At 51.0% G+C, this 18818-nt stretch overlaps 1 protein-coding gene across 1 annotated transcript; it reads left to right on the forward strand.

Moving 5' to 3' along the window:
- The first annotated feature begins 13320 nt into the window (after positions 1 to 13320).
- TAF8 (TATA-box binding protein associated factor 8) lies at positions 13321 to 18711 on the forward strand. Its single transcript, XM_085082803.1, has 7 exons — positions 13321 to 13447; positions 14864 to 15020; positions 15797 to 15895; positions 16092 to 16154; positions 16505 to 16629; positions 17324 to 17471; positions 18207 to 18711. The coding sequence occupies exons 1-7, from the start codon at positions 13388 to 13390 to the stop codon at positions 18653 to 18655; spliced, it is 1101 nt and encodes a 366-aa protein (XP_084938929.1). The 5' UTR covers positions 13321 to 13387; the 3' UTR covers positions 18656 to 18711.
- The last annotated feature ends 107 nt before the right edge of the window (positions 18712 to 18818 follow it).

Below are 18818 nucleotides of genomic sequence, written 5' to 3' on the forward strand. Positions count from 1 at the left end.
CTAAAATCCAGGATGATTCCTGTCCTGATGGAGTCAGGAGACTGTGACCCTCAGATTCTCAATTTTTGCAGCTCTAACCACCAAAACGCAGCATGATTCCTGTCCTGACAGAGTCAGGAGAGACCCTCAGATTCCCAATTTCTGCAGGTCTAACCACCAAAATCCTGAATGATTCCTGTCCTGGTGGAGTCAGGAGAGACCCTCAGATTTTGCACCTCTAACCACCAAAATCCAGCATGATTCCTGTCCTGACGGAGTCAGGAGAGACCTTCAGATTCCTAATTTTTGCAGCTCTAAAATCCAGGATGATTCCTGTCCTGATGGAGTCAGGAGAGACCCTCAGATTTTGCAGCTCTAACCACCAAAATCCTGGATTATTCCTGTCCTGACAGAGTCAGGAGAGACCCTCAAATTCCCAATTTTTGCAGCTCTAACCACCAAAATCCCCTGCCCTGATGGAGTCAGGAGAGACCCTCAGATTCCCAATTTTTGCAGCTCTAACCACCAAAATCCTGGACAATTCCTGCCCTGATGGAGTCAGGAGACTGTGACTGATGGCAGCAGGAAAATAAACAACAAACAACAAATAAAAGACTTAAAACCATGACTGGCTTCACCCCCCCAGATTTCAGGCGGTCCCCACCAACCTCTCACCCCACCGAGCCCCACCAACTTATTTTTAACCTTCCAACCCCATTCAAAAGCATTCAAAAAAAAAAGTGTTTATTTACTTCCTGCACGGTGAAAGGCGGGCGGGAAAAAATAGCTGCCGAGCAACGATCTCTGCTCACCTGCAGGGCCCCGGGGTGGGTGCACAGCTGACAGCTCCAGGGGTGCCCACCCCGAGCAGATTTTGCACCCCACATCTCCTGGCAGCCCCACACCTGCAGCCCCGAGGTGCTGCTGAGGATGTGTTTGGGGGCTTGGAGCAAAAACTGCAGAGATTCTGCCGGGGAGTGCTGAGCTGAGCTCTGCAGAGCTGGGCTTTGGTGGGGTTTGAAGGGTGGAAGGAGCTGAAAAATGTGGCACGGGAGGTTTGGGGAGAGGCAGAGCTCGAGGGGGGCAGCCCGGAGGTGTGGGAGTTGGTGTCACAGCGCAGCCACCTCTGGTTGTCACAGTGCTGCTGCTCTGAGGCTCCTTCAGCTCTTTGCACTTAGTGTTTGGAGCATCCCAAATATCAGGATTGCATCTTTACACTCAGCATTCACAGCATCCTAAATATCAGGATTGCATTTTTGCACTTGGAGCTTCCCAAATATTGGGCTTACATCTTTGGGCTCAGTGTTTGGAGCATCCCAAATACTGGGATTGTATCTTTGCATTCTGTGTTTGGAGCATCCCAAATATTGGGACTGCATCTTTGCACTGGAAAATCCCAAATATTGGGATTACATCTTTGCATTTGGAGCATCCCAAATACTGGGATTGCATCTTTCTTTGCACTCAGCGTTCACAGCATCCCAAATATCAGGACTGCATCTTTGCATTCTGCATTCACAGCATCCCAAATATTGGGATTGCATCTTTGCATTCTGCATTCACAGCATCCCAAATATTGGGATTGCATCTTTGCACTCAGCATTTGGAGCATCCCAAATATCAGGATTGCATCTTTGCATTTGGAGCATCCCAAATACTGGGATTACATTTTTGCATTCAGTGTTTGGAGCATCCCAAATACTGGGATTGCATGTCTGCATTTGGAGCATCCCAAGTATTGGGATTGTATCTTTGCACTCAGCATTTGGAGCATCCCAAATATTGCCATTGCATCTTTCTTTGCACTCAATGTTTGGGGCATCCCAAATATCAGGATTGCATCTTTGCACTTGGAGCTTCGCAAATATTGGGATTGCATCTTTACACTCAGCATTCACAGCATCCCAAATATTGGGATTACATCTTTGCACTTGGAGCTTCCCAAATGTTGGGATTGCATCTTTGGGCTCAGTGTTTGGATCATCCCAAATATTGGGATTGCATCTTTGCATTCAGAGCATCCCAAATACTGGGACTGCATCTGTGCACTCAGCATTTGGAACATCCTAAATATTGGGATTGCATCTTTGCATTGGAGCATCCCAAATACTGGTATTTTATCTTTGCACTCAGCGTTCACAGCATCCTAAATCTCAGGATTACATCTTTGCATTCAGAGCATCCCAAATACTGGGATTGCAGTTGTTTTTTTTTGCACTCAGCATTTGTAGCATTCCATATATTAGGAATGCATCTTTGCACTCAGCATTCACAGTATCCCAAATATTGGGATTGCATCTTTGGGCTCAGTTTTTGGAGCATCCCAAGTATCAGGATTGCATCTTTGCATTTGGAGCATCCCAAATACTGGGATTGCATCTTTGCATTCAGTATTCACAGCATCCTAAATATTGGGATTGGATCTTTGCACTCAGTGTTCACAGCATCCCAAATATCAGGATTACATCTTTGCATTCAGAGCATCCCAAATACTGGGATTGCATTTTTGCACTCAGCATTATTGGGATTATATCTTTGCACTCAGCATTTGGAGCATCCCAAATATCGGGATTGGATCTTTGCATTTGGAACATCCTAAATATTGGGATTGCATCTTTGCATTGGAGCATCCCAAATACTGGTATTTTATCTTTGCACTCAGCGTTCACAGCATCCTAAATCTCAGGATTACATCTTTGCATTCAGAGCATCCCAAATACTGGGATTGCAGTTGTTTTTTTTTGCACTCAGCATTTGTAGCATTCCATATATTAGGAATGCATCTTTGCACTCAGCATTCACAGTATCCCAAATATTGGGATTGCATCTTTGGGCTCAGTGTTTGGAGCATCCCAAATATTGGGATTGCATCTTTGCACTCAGTTTTTGGAGCATCCCAAGTATCAGGATTGCATCTTTGCATTTGGAGCATCCCAAATACTGGGATTGCATCTTTGCATTCAGTATTCACAGCATCCTAAATATTGGGATTGGATCTTTGCACTCAGTGTTCACAGCATCCCAAATATCAGGATTACATCTTTGCATTCAGAGCATCCCAAATACTGGGATTGCATTTTTGCACTCAGCATTATTGGGATTATATCTTTGCACTCAGCATTTGGAGCATCCCAAATATCGGGATTGGATCTTTGCATTTGGAGCATCCCAAATATTGGGATTGCATCTTTGCACTCAGAGTTTGGAACATCCCAAATACTGGGATTACATCTTTGCATTTGGAGTATCCCAAATATTGGGATTGCATCTTCCCCTACCTCGATATTGGGATTACATCTTTGCATCTTTGCACTCAGCATTTGGAACATCCCAAATATTGGGATTACACCTTTCCCTACCTGGATTTTGGGATTGCATCTCTCCCTGCCTTGGCAAAGCCACACCACACAGGACAAGTGACCCACAAATGTCCCCCACCACTTTGGGGCTCTCTCCTGTGCAGGGTGACAGAAAAGTGCTGAGATAAAGCTAAAACGAAGAATTTGGGGAAATCTCTGCAAAATCTGAGACTTTTCTGGGGTATTTCCAGTGATGAGGCTGACCCAGGCTCTGCTTGTCGATGTAATTCAATACATCAGAAACTAAAAAAAGGGCAAAACTGCCATTTTTATGGGTTTATTTTCTGAAATCCAAGCAGGGCTGGTTTGGAAGGTGCTTTCCATAAACCTGGAATCCACACAAAACCTGCCCAGGGAAACCTGAGCTGAGCTGGGGAACACCAGGCCCTGAACACCTGAGTTCAGAACCCTGAACTGCCTTTTTCCAAGGAAAAAAAAATCCTTGGAAGAGGAAAGGAAGAACCCAAACTGCACAAAACTGCTGGGCTTAGAGCCTGAAGATCAACATCCATGGAAAATGCTTCCCATGAGGAGGAGAAATACAGGATGGAGCAATTTCCAAGGGGATGTTGCTCCTGTATTTTTTTGGGATCCAAACCCACAGAATTTGGGTCTGATTTTGGAGGTTTCATCCCCTGGACCTTCCAAAGGCACAAAGTGTTGTTCTCTTGTTTTCCCCAAGGGATTTGACAGCAGGAATTCAGGCTGTGGACACTGAGATGAGCCCAGAGAAGCTGCACAAACAGCAGGGCTGGTCTGGTAAAAACCAAAAATGAAACAAAACACTGAAAATGAATGATTTTGAGGTTGTTTCCTGCCCTGAGTGTCCCATTTTCCCAAGCTGTGGCTCCTGCAGTGCCACACTCGAGTGACAGCGAGGAGGAGGAGGGAAGGCAGCCCAGGCCTCCCTGCACCCATCCCACTTCTGCTCTCGCATAGGAAGTTGATCAAAACCTCACTTGGTTGCAAGAAAGAAAATCAGATTTCAAAACCGCTGCTCGAAGGGCTCCAGAGGCTCTCAGCAGCCCTGGATTAACCCTTTCCACAAGGTTCCCTTCCAGCTGGGGTTGACACCAAATCCTTTGCTCTCTTTGCTCAATTTTTTTGGGTTTTTTTCCCCTTTATGTCCTATTTTCATGTGGATTTTATCTTGGGAATTGCCACCTGTTAAAATTACCAGCCAGGTTGGGAGAGGAGGGGATGATGGAGGGGGAAAGGTTTGGAAAAGCTCCATTAAAATGTTCACCCACTGCAAAAGGTGAGGAGAAAAAGGGGGGAAAAACTAGTGGAAAATTGGCTGGAAAAATCCAACTGTGCTGGGATGGGGAGCAGGTGGCCTGTGCTTGTCACCCCCTTCTTGTCACCCCCTTCTTGTCACCCTCTTCTTGTCACCCCCTGCCTGTCACCCCTTTCTTGTCATCCCCTGCCTTTCCCCCTTTCTTGCCACTCCCTGCCTGTCCCCCCCTGCCTGTCACCCCTGTCACCCCCTTCTTGTCACCCCCTTCCCATCACCCCCCTCCTTGTCACCCCCTTCTTGTCACCCCCTTCTTGTCACCTCTTTCCTGTCACCCCCTGCCTGTCCCAACCTGTTTGTCACCCCTTGCCTGTCACCCCCTGTCACCCCCTGCCTGTCCCCCGTTCTTGCCACTCCCTGCCTGTCCCCCCCCTTCCTGTCACCCCCTTGTCACCCCTCCCCTCCTGTCTGTGTCTCTGTGATTACATCGTCCCAGTCCAACCGCCACAGCAGATGTGGGGACCTCGTTTGTCACAGAAGAAAGGCGAGCAGCCCCAAGTGACACGGGGTGACAGTTGTGCGCACGTGAAGCGTGGCCTGTCCCCCCCCTTACCCCCCCGGGTGTCCCCAAGCCACAGGATCTTCGCTGGGCCCGTGGGAACTCAAATTGATCAACCCTGAAATGTTTCCCCCCAAAAAATATTTCCCTCCTCTGCTGTTCATCCCTCTGAAATCGGGGAAGAGCTCAGTATTCCTGAGCTTTTTCCAGTGAAAAAACCCCAAATCCATGGGGATGTAAGACCTCCTTCCCTCCTGAAGGCACAGAAAACCTGCTCAGAGCAGTTTTTGGGGTGCCACCAGCATCCCTGTGGCTTGATGGAATTCCTCACAACAAATTCAAGGGAAATGCTGTCCAGGGATGTGATCCGGCAGCAGCAGGTTTTATCCACAAGTATTTTCTTCACTCGATTTTCTTTTGCCTCTCCAAAATTCCATTTCTTGGGATAGAGGGATCTGGTTTTTCCCTGCCTTTTTCTTCACTTATTTTTCCTCTCCAAAATTCCATTTCCTAGGATAGAGATCTGTGTTTTCCCTGCCTTTTTCTTCACTTATTTTTCCTCTTCAAAATTCCATTTCTTGGGATAGAGGGATCTGGGTTTTCCCTGCACCTTTCTTTGCTTATTTTTCCTATTCAAAATTCCATTTCCTGGGATAGAGATCTGGGTTTTCCCTGCCTTTTTCTTCACTTATTTTTCCTATTCAAAATTCCATTTCCTGGGATAGAGATCTGAGTTTTCCCTGCCTTTTTCTTCACTTATTTTTCCTATTCAAAATTCCATTTCCTGGGATAGAGATCTGTGTTTTCCCTGCACCTTTCTTCACTTATTTTTCCTATTCAAAATTGGATTTCCTGGGATAGAGGCATCCCTCAAAGCCCCCAGAGAGCTGCACAAGAGGAGTGGAGCCAAGGCAAAAACTTCCAGAGGAAATTATGGAGAATTACAGAGAAACCTCCAGCTGAGAGAGGAAGAGATGGAGCTGGGAGGGAGAGAGAGGGAGGGAGGAAGGGAGGGACACCATCTCTGTCCCCATGCCCAGGGCAGGGAGGTGACAACACAGGACCTATCGTGGCCTCCCAGCTGGGGCAGCTCCAGCCTGTGGCTCTCAGGGCTTTTATGGACTTTTATCAGGGGCTGCTCCTCTTTTGGGGCTGCTCATCTTTTGGGGCTGCTCATCTTTTGGGGCTGCCATCCATGGGGACCTTTATCAGGGACTGTCCCCCTTTTGGGGCTGCCATCCATGGGGACCTTTATCAGGGACTGTCCCCCTTTTGGGGCTGCCATCCATGGGGACCTTTATCAGGGACTGTCCCCCTTTTGGGGCTGCCATCCATGGGGACCTTTATCAGGGACTGTCCCCCTTTTGGGGCTGCCATCCATGGGGACCTTTATCAGGGACTGTCCCCCTTTTGGGGCTGCCATCCATGGGGACCTTTATCAGGGACTGTCCCCCTTTTGGGGCTGCCATCCATGGGGACCTTTATCAGGGACTGTCCCCCTTTTGGGGCTGCCATCCATGGGGACCTTTATCAGGAGCTGCTCCTCCTTTGTTTCTGCCCCACTCCCAACTCTTGATTTCCAAAAAAAGGCGGGAGATGTCCCCGGCATCAGCGGCACATCCCGAACAGCTGCTGCCACCCCATATCTCTGCCTCACCCCTGGTGGCTTCTGCAGCCCCCAGAGACACCAAGTGCCCTGCCAGGCTGGTGGGGAGCGCTGCCAGGACCCCAAAAAGGCTGCCAGGACCCCAAAAAGGCTGCCGAACTTTGTGGGTTCAGTTGGGAAGGGGTAACAGGACCCCAAAAAAGCTGCAGAGCTCTGTGGGTTCAGTTGAAAAGTGTAACAGGACCCCAAAAAGGCTGCAGAGCTCTGTGGGTTCAGTTAGGAAGGGGTAACAGGACCCCAAAAAGGCTGCAGAGATCTGGTGGGATTCAGTTGAAAAGGGGTAACAGGACCCCAAAAAGGCTGCAGAACTTTGTGGGTTCAGTTGAAAAGGGGTAACAGGACCCCAAAAGGCTGCAGAGCTCTGTGGGTTCAGTTGAAAAGGGTAACAGGACCCCAAAAAGGCAGCAGAACTTTGTGGGTTCAGTTAGAAAGGGGTAACAGGACCCCAAAAAGGCAGCAGAACTTTGTGGGTTCAGTTAGAAAGGGGTAACAGGACCCCAAAAAGGCTGCAGAGCTCTGTGGGTTCAGTTCTGGGTGGGAAGGGGTGAGAGGATGATTTTTAGGGACACAGCTCCGTCTGAAGTCAAGGAAAGCCATAAAAAGCAATTTTTTTTTGAGGGAGAAGAGGAAAAAAAGAGGTCCTTGAAAGAAAACCAATGTTATTCCAGCGATTTAACAAACCCCACTCTCCCAACAGCCTTTTGCAGGATTTCTTCCCGAGAAACCTCCCCCTTCCCTGAAGATTTTTTTTTTTTTTTTGGGAGCACAGATGAATCAACTCCAAGCTTTGTTCTTAGGAAGGATCTTTTATCAGCTCCTTGCCCTGCTAGCGCCAATTTCCATTTCATCTGCAAACGGGGCCGAGGAGCTGATCTGATCAAACAAGAACCAGTCCAAACCCAAGCTCTCAACCCAGCTGGAGCTGTTGAGAAGCTCCAACGAGTTCACACAACTTCCTGCATTTCATCCCTTGCTGTTCCTTCTGTACTTCCAGGATCCCACTGGGAAGGAAAAAGGGACTTTCATCAGTCTCTGGGCTCGGATTTATGGGTTTTTTCTCAAAGTGCTTTGCTAAGAGGCAGCAGCAGCTTAAAAACGACTGATTTAATGAGCAAGAAGAGGTGACAACAGTCGCTGTCACCCCAGTCATTGTCACCCATCCTGTCACACCCAGGAGCTGCTCAGCTCTGCAGCTCAGCCACTCCAACCCTGCTGCTTCTTCAGCTTTTTCCTCTCTCAAACCGTTTTAAAAACCAGCTAAAAGTTCATTTTAGGTCCAAAGAGCCCCAAGGCTCCTGGAATCCCAACAGCAGTTTGTCCCACATCTCACTGTGGGAAGCATCTCCCTCAGGCCATCCTGGGAGGATTTTTGAAGCCATGGCCACGGATGAGACCCGGAATTATCTGGATCAGTCCCCTTGTCCATCAGAAATTGGGAATTGCTCACGAAAGGACCCCAAAGCCAGTTGGGATCAGCCATCTCTGGCACAAAATTCCACCTCAGAAGAGCTCCTGAGATCTGCTGCAGGCTCATCCTGATGGAGCAACACTTCCAGAAGGAACCATGGGGTGTCCATGCCTTGTAGGATTCCCTGGGAATTCCTGGGAATGGTTTTCCCGCCTGTCAGGGGTGGCTGTGAACCCCCCAGCTCATTCTGGGGACGAATTCCAACACTCTGAGGAGAGTTTTCCAGTCAAGCTGGATATTTTTCCTGTTGCTCTGCTCTGAAGCAGAGCCAGGCCAGCCTGGGATCCACTGCTGGAATGGCTCTGGATGCTCCATGCCAGGAGGGAATGTGGGCAAAGCTGCCCAGAAGAGCTGCCCAGAGCCCATCCCACCCCCATCCCCATCCCAGCATTCCCTCCCTCCCCCCTGCCCTCGGCAGGCAACACCCTGCTGTGGTTTCCTGCGGTGACAGTGGTGTTTTGTCACCCAAATGTGGCTGCTCCGGGGCCAGGATGTCACTTCGTGGGGCCATCAAGGCTTCCCTCTGCAGGGGACGGGTGACACTGATGTCCCTGCGAGCTCAGGTGGCTTCACCTGGCCAGGAGCTGCTGCCTCCTGGAGTGTAGAGCTTCCCCTGCCAGCCCTGACCTCTGAGCCTTGGAAAAATCCAGGCAGGAAGCTGGAATGAGCTCCTGACCCATGGCAGAACAGCCAAATGGGGATCCAGGGCTCCAAAAACATGGAGAATTCAGGGATTGCTGCGGTTAAGTGTTGCATTTGCAGCTGCTGGGGAAGAGGCTGGGTGGGAAGAGGAGGATTCAGGGAGAATCTGGTGAGGAATCCATGCTGGGAATGGGGCAGAGGAATTGTGTCCCTTGTCCCTGAGTCCCTCCAGGCAGTTTGAAAGATTCCTGAAGGGAATCCGTGCTGGAAATGGGGCAGAGGAATTGTGTCCCTTGTCCCAGAGTCCTTCCAGGCACTTTGGAGGATCCCTGAAGGGAGTCCATCCTGGGAATGGGGCAGAGGAATTGTGTCTCTTCTCCCAGAGTCCCTCCAGACAGTTTGAAAGATTCCTGAAGGGAATCCATGCTGGAAATGAGGCAGAGGCCTCGTGTCCCTTCTCCCAGAGTCCCTCCAGACAGTTTGAAAGATTCCTGAAGGGAATCCATGCTGGAAATGAGGCAGAGGCCTCGTGTCCCTTCTCCCAGAGTCCCTCCAGACAGTTTGAAAGATCCCTTAGATGATCAACTCCTCATCATCCCTGGACAAAGCAGGAAGGGCTGGGCCAGACAAGTCCTGGCTCTGCTGGATGTGTTGATCTGATGATTCCCAGCATCCCTGATCCCAAGGGATTGTCCCAGTTGCTCTCCCATCCAGCCTCTGGCGTGTCCAAAGCGGCTGCAGTTTGCCCAAAGTGACAGTGACAATCTGCAGGTGACATTGGGCAGAGAACTTGTCACCCTCTGCACTGCAGCAGGCAGGTGAGGAGGAGCATTTTGTGGAAGAATCCAAGGAATTTAGGGGATTGGGGAGTGCAGAGAGGTAAACCTGCAGTGCTCCCCTGTTCCCTCAGCAAACCAAAAACCTACATCTCCACAGAAAAGGAAGTTCCCATCCCAGTTGCACAAAAAGCAGCAGCTTGAACCCATCTCCTCATCCCTTTGGATCCCAAAGTTCCAGGCAGGGGGGACAGAACATCCCCTGAGTCACTGGTGGGGCTGGAGATGGCTGAGGGAAGGTTGGGGGTGAAATTCCTGCTGGATTAGCTGTGGCCCTGACTCAGGAGCTGGTGGAATGGGAAGGAACAGATCTGACATCAGTGGATGTTGAAATCAAAAGCCCAAAGCAAACATCCATCAAATCCTGGAAGTGGGGGAGATGTCTGATATCCCAATCTGGCCACAGAGAGCTCCTGGCATCTGCTGCAGGCTCATCCTGATGGAGCAACACTCCCAGAAGGAACCACGGGGTGTCCATGCCTTGTAGGATTCCCTGGGAATTCCTGGGAATGGTTTTCCTGCCTGTCAGGGCTGGCTGTGAACCCCCCAGCTCATTCTGGGGATGAATTCCAACCCTCCTAGGACACTTTTCCACTCAAGCTGGATATTTGGGAGCACTCTGCACCCCCGAGGAGCCCAACTCCCTGGTGATTTCCTGCTGCCCTGCACTCCCAGCACCTGGAATTTGTTGTGTCTCTGTGGGATCAAAGAGCTCCCAGCACAGGCAGCTTCTCCCCTGTGGTTATTTGGAGGTTTGGATAAACCTCTCCAAGCTTTCCTCTGGAAAAATTCCCCCCTGGAACATCCTAACTCACACCCTGAGGGGTGTTTGGTATGGTGGGAACTCTTCTCCACCCTCTGTGGCATCTTTGGGAGAAGGGAGTGTAAATTCCAGCTGGGATCACTCAGAGCTTATCCACATCCCCACACCTCACTGGGAATTCCTTTCCAGATCAGATTCCTTTCCCAGGTAACAAATCCAGGGAGAAAACTCCAAGGCTTTCACTTCCAGAGCCTTTAATAACCACAGATTGCCAACAATGACACTTAAACAATTAAGATTTCTCAAATATGAAAAAAAAAAAAATCAAAACTCAAAATATAGAAACCAACAACCCCATGGATTTAAACTCTCCACGTTGGAGTTCTCATTCCTGCAAGGCACAACCCAATGTCCATATGGGGAAAAAAAACAACCCAATCACTCCCAGAAATTCAGTTTATTCCCTCCTGGCCCAGCAGCAGCTTCCTGAGCACATCGAGTGTTTGTCAAACTGCACCCCAAAACCCTTCAAACGTTCCAAGGAATTTCAAAATTCCAAGGAATTTGGGGTGCTTTTCAGTATCAAGTGGGAGCAGGATGGATTTTGGTGGATAGTTTTTGAGACCCTCGCAGCTGAAAGGTGTGAAAATCGACACTAATTCCCTGCCGGTGCTCTGGTTTCTGAACGCAGTGGCTCAGAAATCAGAATATCTCGGTCCCAACGTGCCCTCTGCTGGCAGCGGGGCTGCGAGAGCCAGGAAATCCTGGGAAAGAGGGAGAAAAGCAACCACAGCAGCTCCATCCTTTGCTCCAGACCCATCCGGGGAACATCTCCGGGAAGCCACAGAGGGAATGATTCCCGGAAAAATTCCCCACCGGAATTCTCATCCTGAGAGAGTTTTTGCACCCTGGAAACTCTTCCCTGCTCTCTGTGCCTGTGGGATCTTTGGGAAAATGGAATAGAAATTCCAGATGGGAGCACTCGTGGAAAAGATATGGACACAACCCTGCCTGATGGGTTTTGCTTCCAAAATTGGTCCCTTGAAAACTGGATTAATAGAATTAGAACATCGTGGAATTGTTGAGGGTGGAAAATCCCTCTGGGATCATCGAGTCCAAGCTGTGCCTAATGTCCACCCTGAGAGGCACATCCAGGCCTTCCCTGGACACCTCCAAACCTCCCTGAGCAGTTCCAATCCCTGCCCACCCTTTCCATGAGGAAATTCCTGCTGCTGTCCAACCTGAGCCTCCCCTGGCCCAGCCTGAGGCTGTTCCCTCTCCTCCTGTCCCTGTGCCCTGGGATCAGATCCCAAATCCCTCCTGTCAGGGAGTCTGCAGAGCCACAAGGTCCCCCTGATCCCCTTTGCTCCAGGCTGAGCTCCTTCCCCAGCTCCCTCAGGATTCTCCCAGCCCTTCCCCAGCTCCTTCCCTTCCCTGAACACTCTCCAGCCCTCAGTGTCCGTCTTGCAATGAGAGCCCAGAACTGCACACAGCATTCTGGGTGCCTCAGCAGTTCCCAGTGACATTCCTGGACATTCCTTTGTGCTGCTCCCCTCTGTTCCAGCTGCTCAAAGCCACTGCAGAGCCCCTGGAAGTGTCCAAGGCCAGGCTGGACAGGGCTTGCAGCACCCTGGGACAGTGGAAGGTGTCCCTGCCCATGGCAGGGAACGGGATGGGATGAGCTTTAAGGTCCTTTCCCACCCAAACCAGTCTGGGATCGGCTGTTTCCATCCCTGCTTGTTTCCATCCCTGTGACCCTCGTGTCCCCCAGCCCTGGCACACACAACACCCCGGGAATTCCCACAGCCAGACCCCCAGAGCCACCCCAAGGAACATTCCAGCTCCTTGGCACAACCCCGTTGTCCCTAAGCACACAAGGCAGGAGATCATCAACCCAGAAACCATTTCTTTTCTCCTACCTTTGCCGCTCCAGAAGTTTCCTTCACCTCAGCTTGGAACAATCCAGCTCCACCTCCTCATTTCTCTGCTTCTTCACAGATTTCGCTGCTCCTGCAGGTGAGACCCACCAGCGTGTGGGAGCTGCCTTTCCATCCCACCCCAGCGCCTTTAATTCCCGGCGTGGCAGCTGTTGTTTACATCCCTTTCCCCCCGTTCTCCGGCGCTCAGCAATTGGCTCTCGCAGCGCTCTGGTTCTCCCACACGTGTGCCGAGCAGGAAGAGAGGCTGGGAGCTGCAGCGCGGTGGTTTCCTGTGCTGAGCTCCCCGAGCGCTCCGGGGACAGCAGCGCTTTGATCTCGGGGACACCGAGGTGCGGCTCAGGGTACAACAGGAAACGCCGTGCTTACGGGGATTTTCCGAGGGGTTTTGGTGAATGATTTTCAAGTGGGAACGCGATGCTGTGACAGGGGGTTTGGGTCTGGGCTTATTGCAAAATGCGGGATAAATTATTATTATTATTATTACTATTATTCTTATTCTTATTCTTATTATTATTCTCTCAAGTCAGGGTGTTCTTTGAGGTCAGGTCTTTGTGCGCTTTGGAGCCTAATCAGCAAGCAGGGAGAGTTAATCAGTGGAGGAGGCGCAGGTCCATCGCTGCTCGAGGACATCCTGAATTAAGGAGCTCTAGGGATGTCATCAATCACCATGTCCATGCAGACTTTGCCGACTTGGCAAAACCCTCGCGGTCTGTGTGTCCTGTGCACTCCCGGAACGGTTTGGGATGGACGGGACCGTGAATCTCCCCTCGCTCCACGCCCTGGGGATCCAGCTGTGCGGGGGGAGGAGGGAGGGGGCGGATCCAGATGTTGCCCCCCCAGCCTGTACTACAACTCCCACAATGCCCCGCGCCCAACCGCATCGGCACTACAACTCCCATGATGCCTCGCGCTGCCGCCCCCCGCCCCGCCGCACCTGGCGCATGCGCACGGCTCCATATGGCTCCAAGATGGCTGACACAGCGGCCGGGGGCTCCGGCACGGTAACGGCGGCTCATCCCCGGGGCGCGGGGCCGCGAGGGCGGGTCTCCGGGCGGGGCCGCGAGGGGTGGCAGCGCCCTATCCCCTCGGGGCGCGGAGGAGGCCTCGGGGTGGCCGCGGGGCGAGGAGGCGGCGAGTGGGGAGGGGGAGGCGCTGATTGGCTGGAGGGCCTGAGGGGAGGAGTGATTTGATTGGCTGGGGATGGTGCGCTCGGATTGGCCGGCGGGGGGCGGCGCGAGGCGGGGCGGTGTGTGCGGGGGGGCGGTTCTTAAAGGGGCCGCGTCCCAAAGGCGGCCGGGGAGTTCTATGGGGACATGTGTGCAAATGTGTGTGTATGTATGTGTGTGTATGTATGTGTGTGTATGTGTGTAGATAAGGGGATGGATAGATGTGTAAATGTGTGTCCACCTGCTCCCAGAGCCTTCCTGTTGTCTGCTCTTCCCAGACTCTTCCCAGCTCACTGACCCTTCCCATTCATTAGCTGCTCCATGGCTCTTCCTAGTTTCTGCTCCCAGATCTTTCCCACACCTTGTTCCATGTCCCTTCCACCTGCTCTGTGACCCTTCCCAAGTCACTACTCCATGTCCCTTCCCAATCCCTGCTCTGTGACCCTTCCCATTCCCTGCTTCCAGACCTTTCCCAGTCCCTTCCCAATCCCTGCCCCATATCATGGATCCCATCCCATCCCATCCCATCGCGTAGATCCCATCCCATCCAATCCCATCCCATCTCCATCATCTCCATCATCTCCATCATCTCCATCATCTCCATCATCTCCATCATCTCCATCATCTCCATCCCCATCTCCACCTCCATCTCCATCTTATCTCCATCATCTCCATCTCCATCTCCACCTCCATCTCCATCTTATCTCCATCATCTCCATCTCCATTCCCATCTCCATTCCCATCTCCATTCCCATCTCCATTCCCATCTCCATTCCCATCTCCATTCCCATCTCCATTCCCATCTCCATCATCTCCATCATCTCCATCCCATCCCCATCCCATCTCCATCTCCATCAATCCCATCCCATCCCATCCATCCCATCCCATCCCATCCCATCCCATCCCATCCCATCCCATCCCATCCCATCCCATCCCATCCTATTATCCCATCCCATTATCCCATCCCATAGATCCCATCCCATCCCATTCTCATCCCATAGATCCCCATCCCATCCCAACATCTCCATCTCCATCTCCATCTCCATCTCCATCAATCCCATCCCATCCCATCCCATAGATCCCATCCCATCCCAACCTCCCCATCTCCATCTCCATCTATCTCCATCTCCATCTATCTCCATCTCCATCAATCCCATCCCATTATCCCATCCCCTCCCCTCCCCTCCTCTCCCCTCCCCGGCACACCCAGCCACCCTTCCCCATCCCCTAACGCCCATCCCACCGTTCCAGCGGGCGGGCAGCAAGCAGGCCGGCACCCCTGCCGACAACTACCACCTGGCGCGGCGCCGGACGCTGCAGGTGGTGGTCAGCTCCCTGCTCACCGAGGCTGGCTTCGAGAGCGCCGAGAAAGCCGCGGTGGAGACGCTCACCGAGATGATCCAGAGCTGTGAGTGCTCCAGATTGGCTCGTCCAGGGATCGCTCTGTGCTTCCAGAGGGCTCTGAGCCTGGTGGTGGGGTTGTTGAGGGTTGGAGAAATGGGGAGGTGGGAGGAGTGCAGCTCTGGAGGTGTAGGTTTTGGTGGATTGCTGTTTATGCCAGCTTAGGGTTTCTTATTTATCCTATTCAGTGATTTCTGGATCCCAGGAGCTCCATGTATCGCTGGAATAAATGGAGAAACTGCAAAATTCCAGATATTTGGTTCATTAAGTCCCTCTTGGAGCAGCTCTGCTCCTTCCTCTGCGGGTGTTTGATGAAAACCTCACTTACAGATTGTTCTGGAATCCAGAAATTATAATTTCCGGGTTTGTTTTTCATGCTTAGATGCAGATTTGCCTTTTCCCTTTGTGGCACACACTGATTCTTTAATCTTTAGAAACTGCAAAATTCCAGATATTTGGTTCATTAAGTCCCTCTTGGAGCAGCTCTGCTCCTTCCTCTGTGGGTGTTTGATGAAAACCTCACTTACAGATTGTTCTGGAATCCAGAAATGATAATTTCTGGGTTTATTTTTCATGCCTAGATGCAGATTTGCCTTTTTCCTTTGTGGCAAACATTGATTCTTCAATCTTTAGTGTCCCTACGTTTTAATTTCAAACACCCAGCCTGCAAAATGCTCCATCCCAGGAGTTATTTTTCATTCCTTGCTAAATTCTTGGAAAATTCCCCATCCCTGAAGCTGAGACAGAGGTGGCAATTAAACATGTGGTGGTTTTATCCCTCAGATATTTCAGAAATTGGGAGGAGTGCCAAGTCCTACTGCGAGCACACAGCCAGGACTCAGCCCACCCTCTCGGATATCGTGGTGACCCTCGTGGAGATGGGTGAGCAGCTCCTTCTTATCCCACCTTTGGGTCAGGAAATCTGTCCCCAAATCTGCCATCTGGGTGGTGCCCACTGCTGCAGACACTCAGCTTTCCTTCTCCCATCATTTGTAACCCTTGGAAAAATTCTGGAGGGAGGGGAATTTTGACAGGATAAACTCTCTGTGTGATTTTTGTTTCCTCTTTTGCCTTCCAGGGTTCAATGTGGAAACTCTCCCCGCCTATGCCAAGCGTTCCCAGAGGATGGTGATCACTGCCCGTATGTGGGGAACCCTTCCTGGCCTGCAGGGAGCTGGGAATGCTTTGGAATTCCTCTCTGCTGCCTTCCTGGGAGCTCCTGATGAGCTTCCTGAGGGATGATTCTGGGAATTCTGGGTTCCTGGAGTGACACCACAGGAGTCACTTGACGCCCTTGGTCATTCTGGAGGATCCTCAGGGTGGTTTTGTTTGTAGGACAGAGGAGCTAAGGGATTTTTTTCCCTCCTGGGATGCCAATCCCAAGCTCGTGGGATGTGCTCCATGCCCTGGGTGAGGTCTGGGAGGGATCACAGCACCTTGGGGTGACTGTGGCAGGAGGAATTCCCTGATTGCTGTGTTTTCCCACTGCAGCTCCAGTGACAAACCAGCCTGTGACTCCCAAAGCCCTGACAGCTGGGCAGAACAAGCCTCACCCACCCCACATTCCCGGCCATTTCCCGGAGTTCCCAGATCCTCACACTTACATCAAGACACCGGTGAGTGAAACCAACATTTTTATGCTGTTTGGGGTCTTTTTGAAGCCCAGGAATGGTGTGGTTTTACTGCAGTGCTGGGACTTTTTATTCACAGTATTTCTCCTGGCTTGATACATTCCTTGTTTGTGGGTTGTGGACACCCTGTGCCATCCAGAAATCAGCCAGAATCCCTGGATTTCTGGCTGATTTTTTTGCTGGTTTGAAGTCCAGAACTCCAGGAGTGGTGTTTTTTAACAGCAGTGCTGCTGCCATTTACCCAAAGTGTTGTTTTTCCTGGCTTAAAATATTCCTTGTTTGCAGGGTGTGGACATCCCTTGGGATGGGATCCTTCCCATTGCCTGCTCCCAGATTTTTCCCAGCTCAAAATCTCTGATCTATCCCATTATTCACTCCCTGATCCATCCCATTATCTGCTCCTAGTCCCTTCCCAGTTCAGAATCCCTTGCCCATCCCATGATTTGCTCCCAGTCCATTCCCAGTTCAGAATCCCTTGCCCGTCCCATTATCCACTCCCTGGCCAATCCCATTACCTGCAGCCACACCCTTCCCAGCACAAAATCCCTGCATTTCTGGCTGGTGGACCTCTGCAACTCCTCAAAAACCTTTTGGATCCTGAAAAGCAGAGGCTGCAGCTCCTCCATCCTTTGTGATGTTTGGAAGTGGAGCTGTTCCATCCCTCTTTTCCTTGCTGCAGACCTACAGGGAGCCAGTGTCTGACTACCAGGTGCTGCGGGAAAAGGCAGCTTCCCAACGGAGGGATGTGGAAAGAGCTCTCACTCGCTTCATGGCCAAGACAGGAGAGACCCAGAGCCTCTTCAAGGATGATGTCAGCACATTCCCATGTGAGTGATTGCATGGCTCAGCATCCCTGTTCCTCGCCTTTGGGGTTTGGGAATCATCCCGTGGTGTTTGGGAATCATCCCGTGGTGTTTGGAAAGCTGGGAAAGGAGGGATTTGGGGTTTAAAATGGGGGGGGAAAGCAGAAGATGAGTTCTAAAATCCCCAAGGCTCCCTTTTTTCTGTTGATGGAGAAGGCTGAGATGGGCTAAATCCAAAGCTCATCCCAATTCTGGCTCATCCTCTGTAACCTGAGCCAGAATTCCTTCTCCCTGAAGCTTTCCTGCTGGAAATTTTCCTGTTTTCCTGCCTGCAGAGCAGTGATGAGAATGGGCCATTCATGGAAGAGTTGGACTTGATCATCCTTGTGGGTCCCTTCCAACTCAGAATATTCTGTGAAAGCTGTGAATTCCCACAGGTTCATTTAAGCACAGGTTCATTTAAGGGGAACCCAAAGTGCCCAGATAATTGGGATTTTACAGTGGAGGTCAGGAAGGATTTTTTGTGTTGGAACACTGCTGTGTCCTTGGCTGGAAACATGGAGGGACCTCAGAAAACTGGGAAGTACAGACTGGCATCCTTTAGGGACAGTGGATTTCATTCCTGATCCCTGGGGGCAGCAGGAAAAGGAAGTTTGTGTCCAGAACTGGTGAAATGTTTACCTGCATAACTTTGGTTTCTGAGGGCAGGAATTTTCTCCCAGCTCGCTGCTGACTGTGTTTCCTTTCCCCTGATCCCAGTGATTGCTGCCAGGCCTTTCACTGTGCCCTACCTGACAGCCCTGCTCCCCTCTGAGCTGGAAATGCAGCAGATGGAAGAGACAGATTCCTCGGAGCAGGATGAGCAGACAGACACTGAGAACCTCCCTCTGCACATGAGCACGGTAAGGACACCTGAGGGGGCTCCTGGGGCTCATTCCTCCCTCTTGGAAAACCTGGATCTGCCTCCTGAGAAATGGGAAATGGATCTAAACATTGCCAGGGTTGTTGAGCTTGGAGTTCTGGCTCTGTCTCCTGGGAAATGGGAAGTGGATCTAAACATTGCCAGGGTTGTTGAGCTTGGAATTCTGGCTCTGTCTGCTGGGAAATGGGAAGTGGAACAGAACATTGTCAGGGTTCTCCAGCTTGGAAATCCTGGCTCTGTTTGCTGGGAAATGGGAAATGGATCTAAACATTGCCAGGGCTGTTGAGCTTGGAATTCTGGCTCTGTCTGCTAGGAAATGGGAAATGGAATAGAGCATTGTCCTGGTTCTTCAGCTTAGGAAATCTGCCTCTGTTTCCTGGGAAATGGAACTCAATGGATTTATCCTGGTTCTTCATCTCCCTGCAGATTTCAGTGCAGAACGAGGCTGG

Source organism: Lichenostomus cassidix, chromosome 26, assembly GCF_008360975.1.
Source record: "Lichenostomus cassidix isolate B80296 chromosome 26, HeHo_3.0, whole genome shotgun sequence".
Lineage (NCBI taxonomy): Eukaryota > Metazoa > Chordata > Aves > Passeriformes > Meliphagidae > Lichenostomus > Lichenostomus cassidix.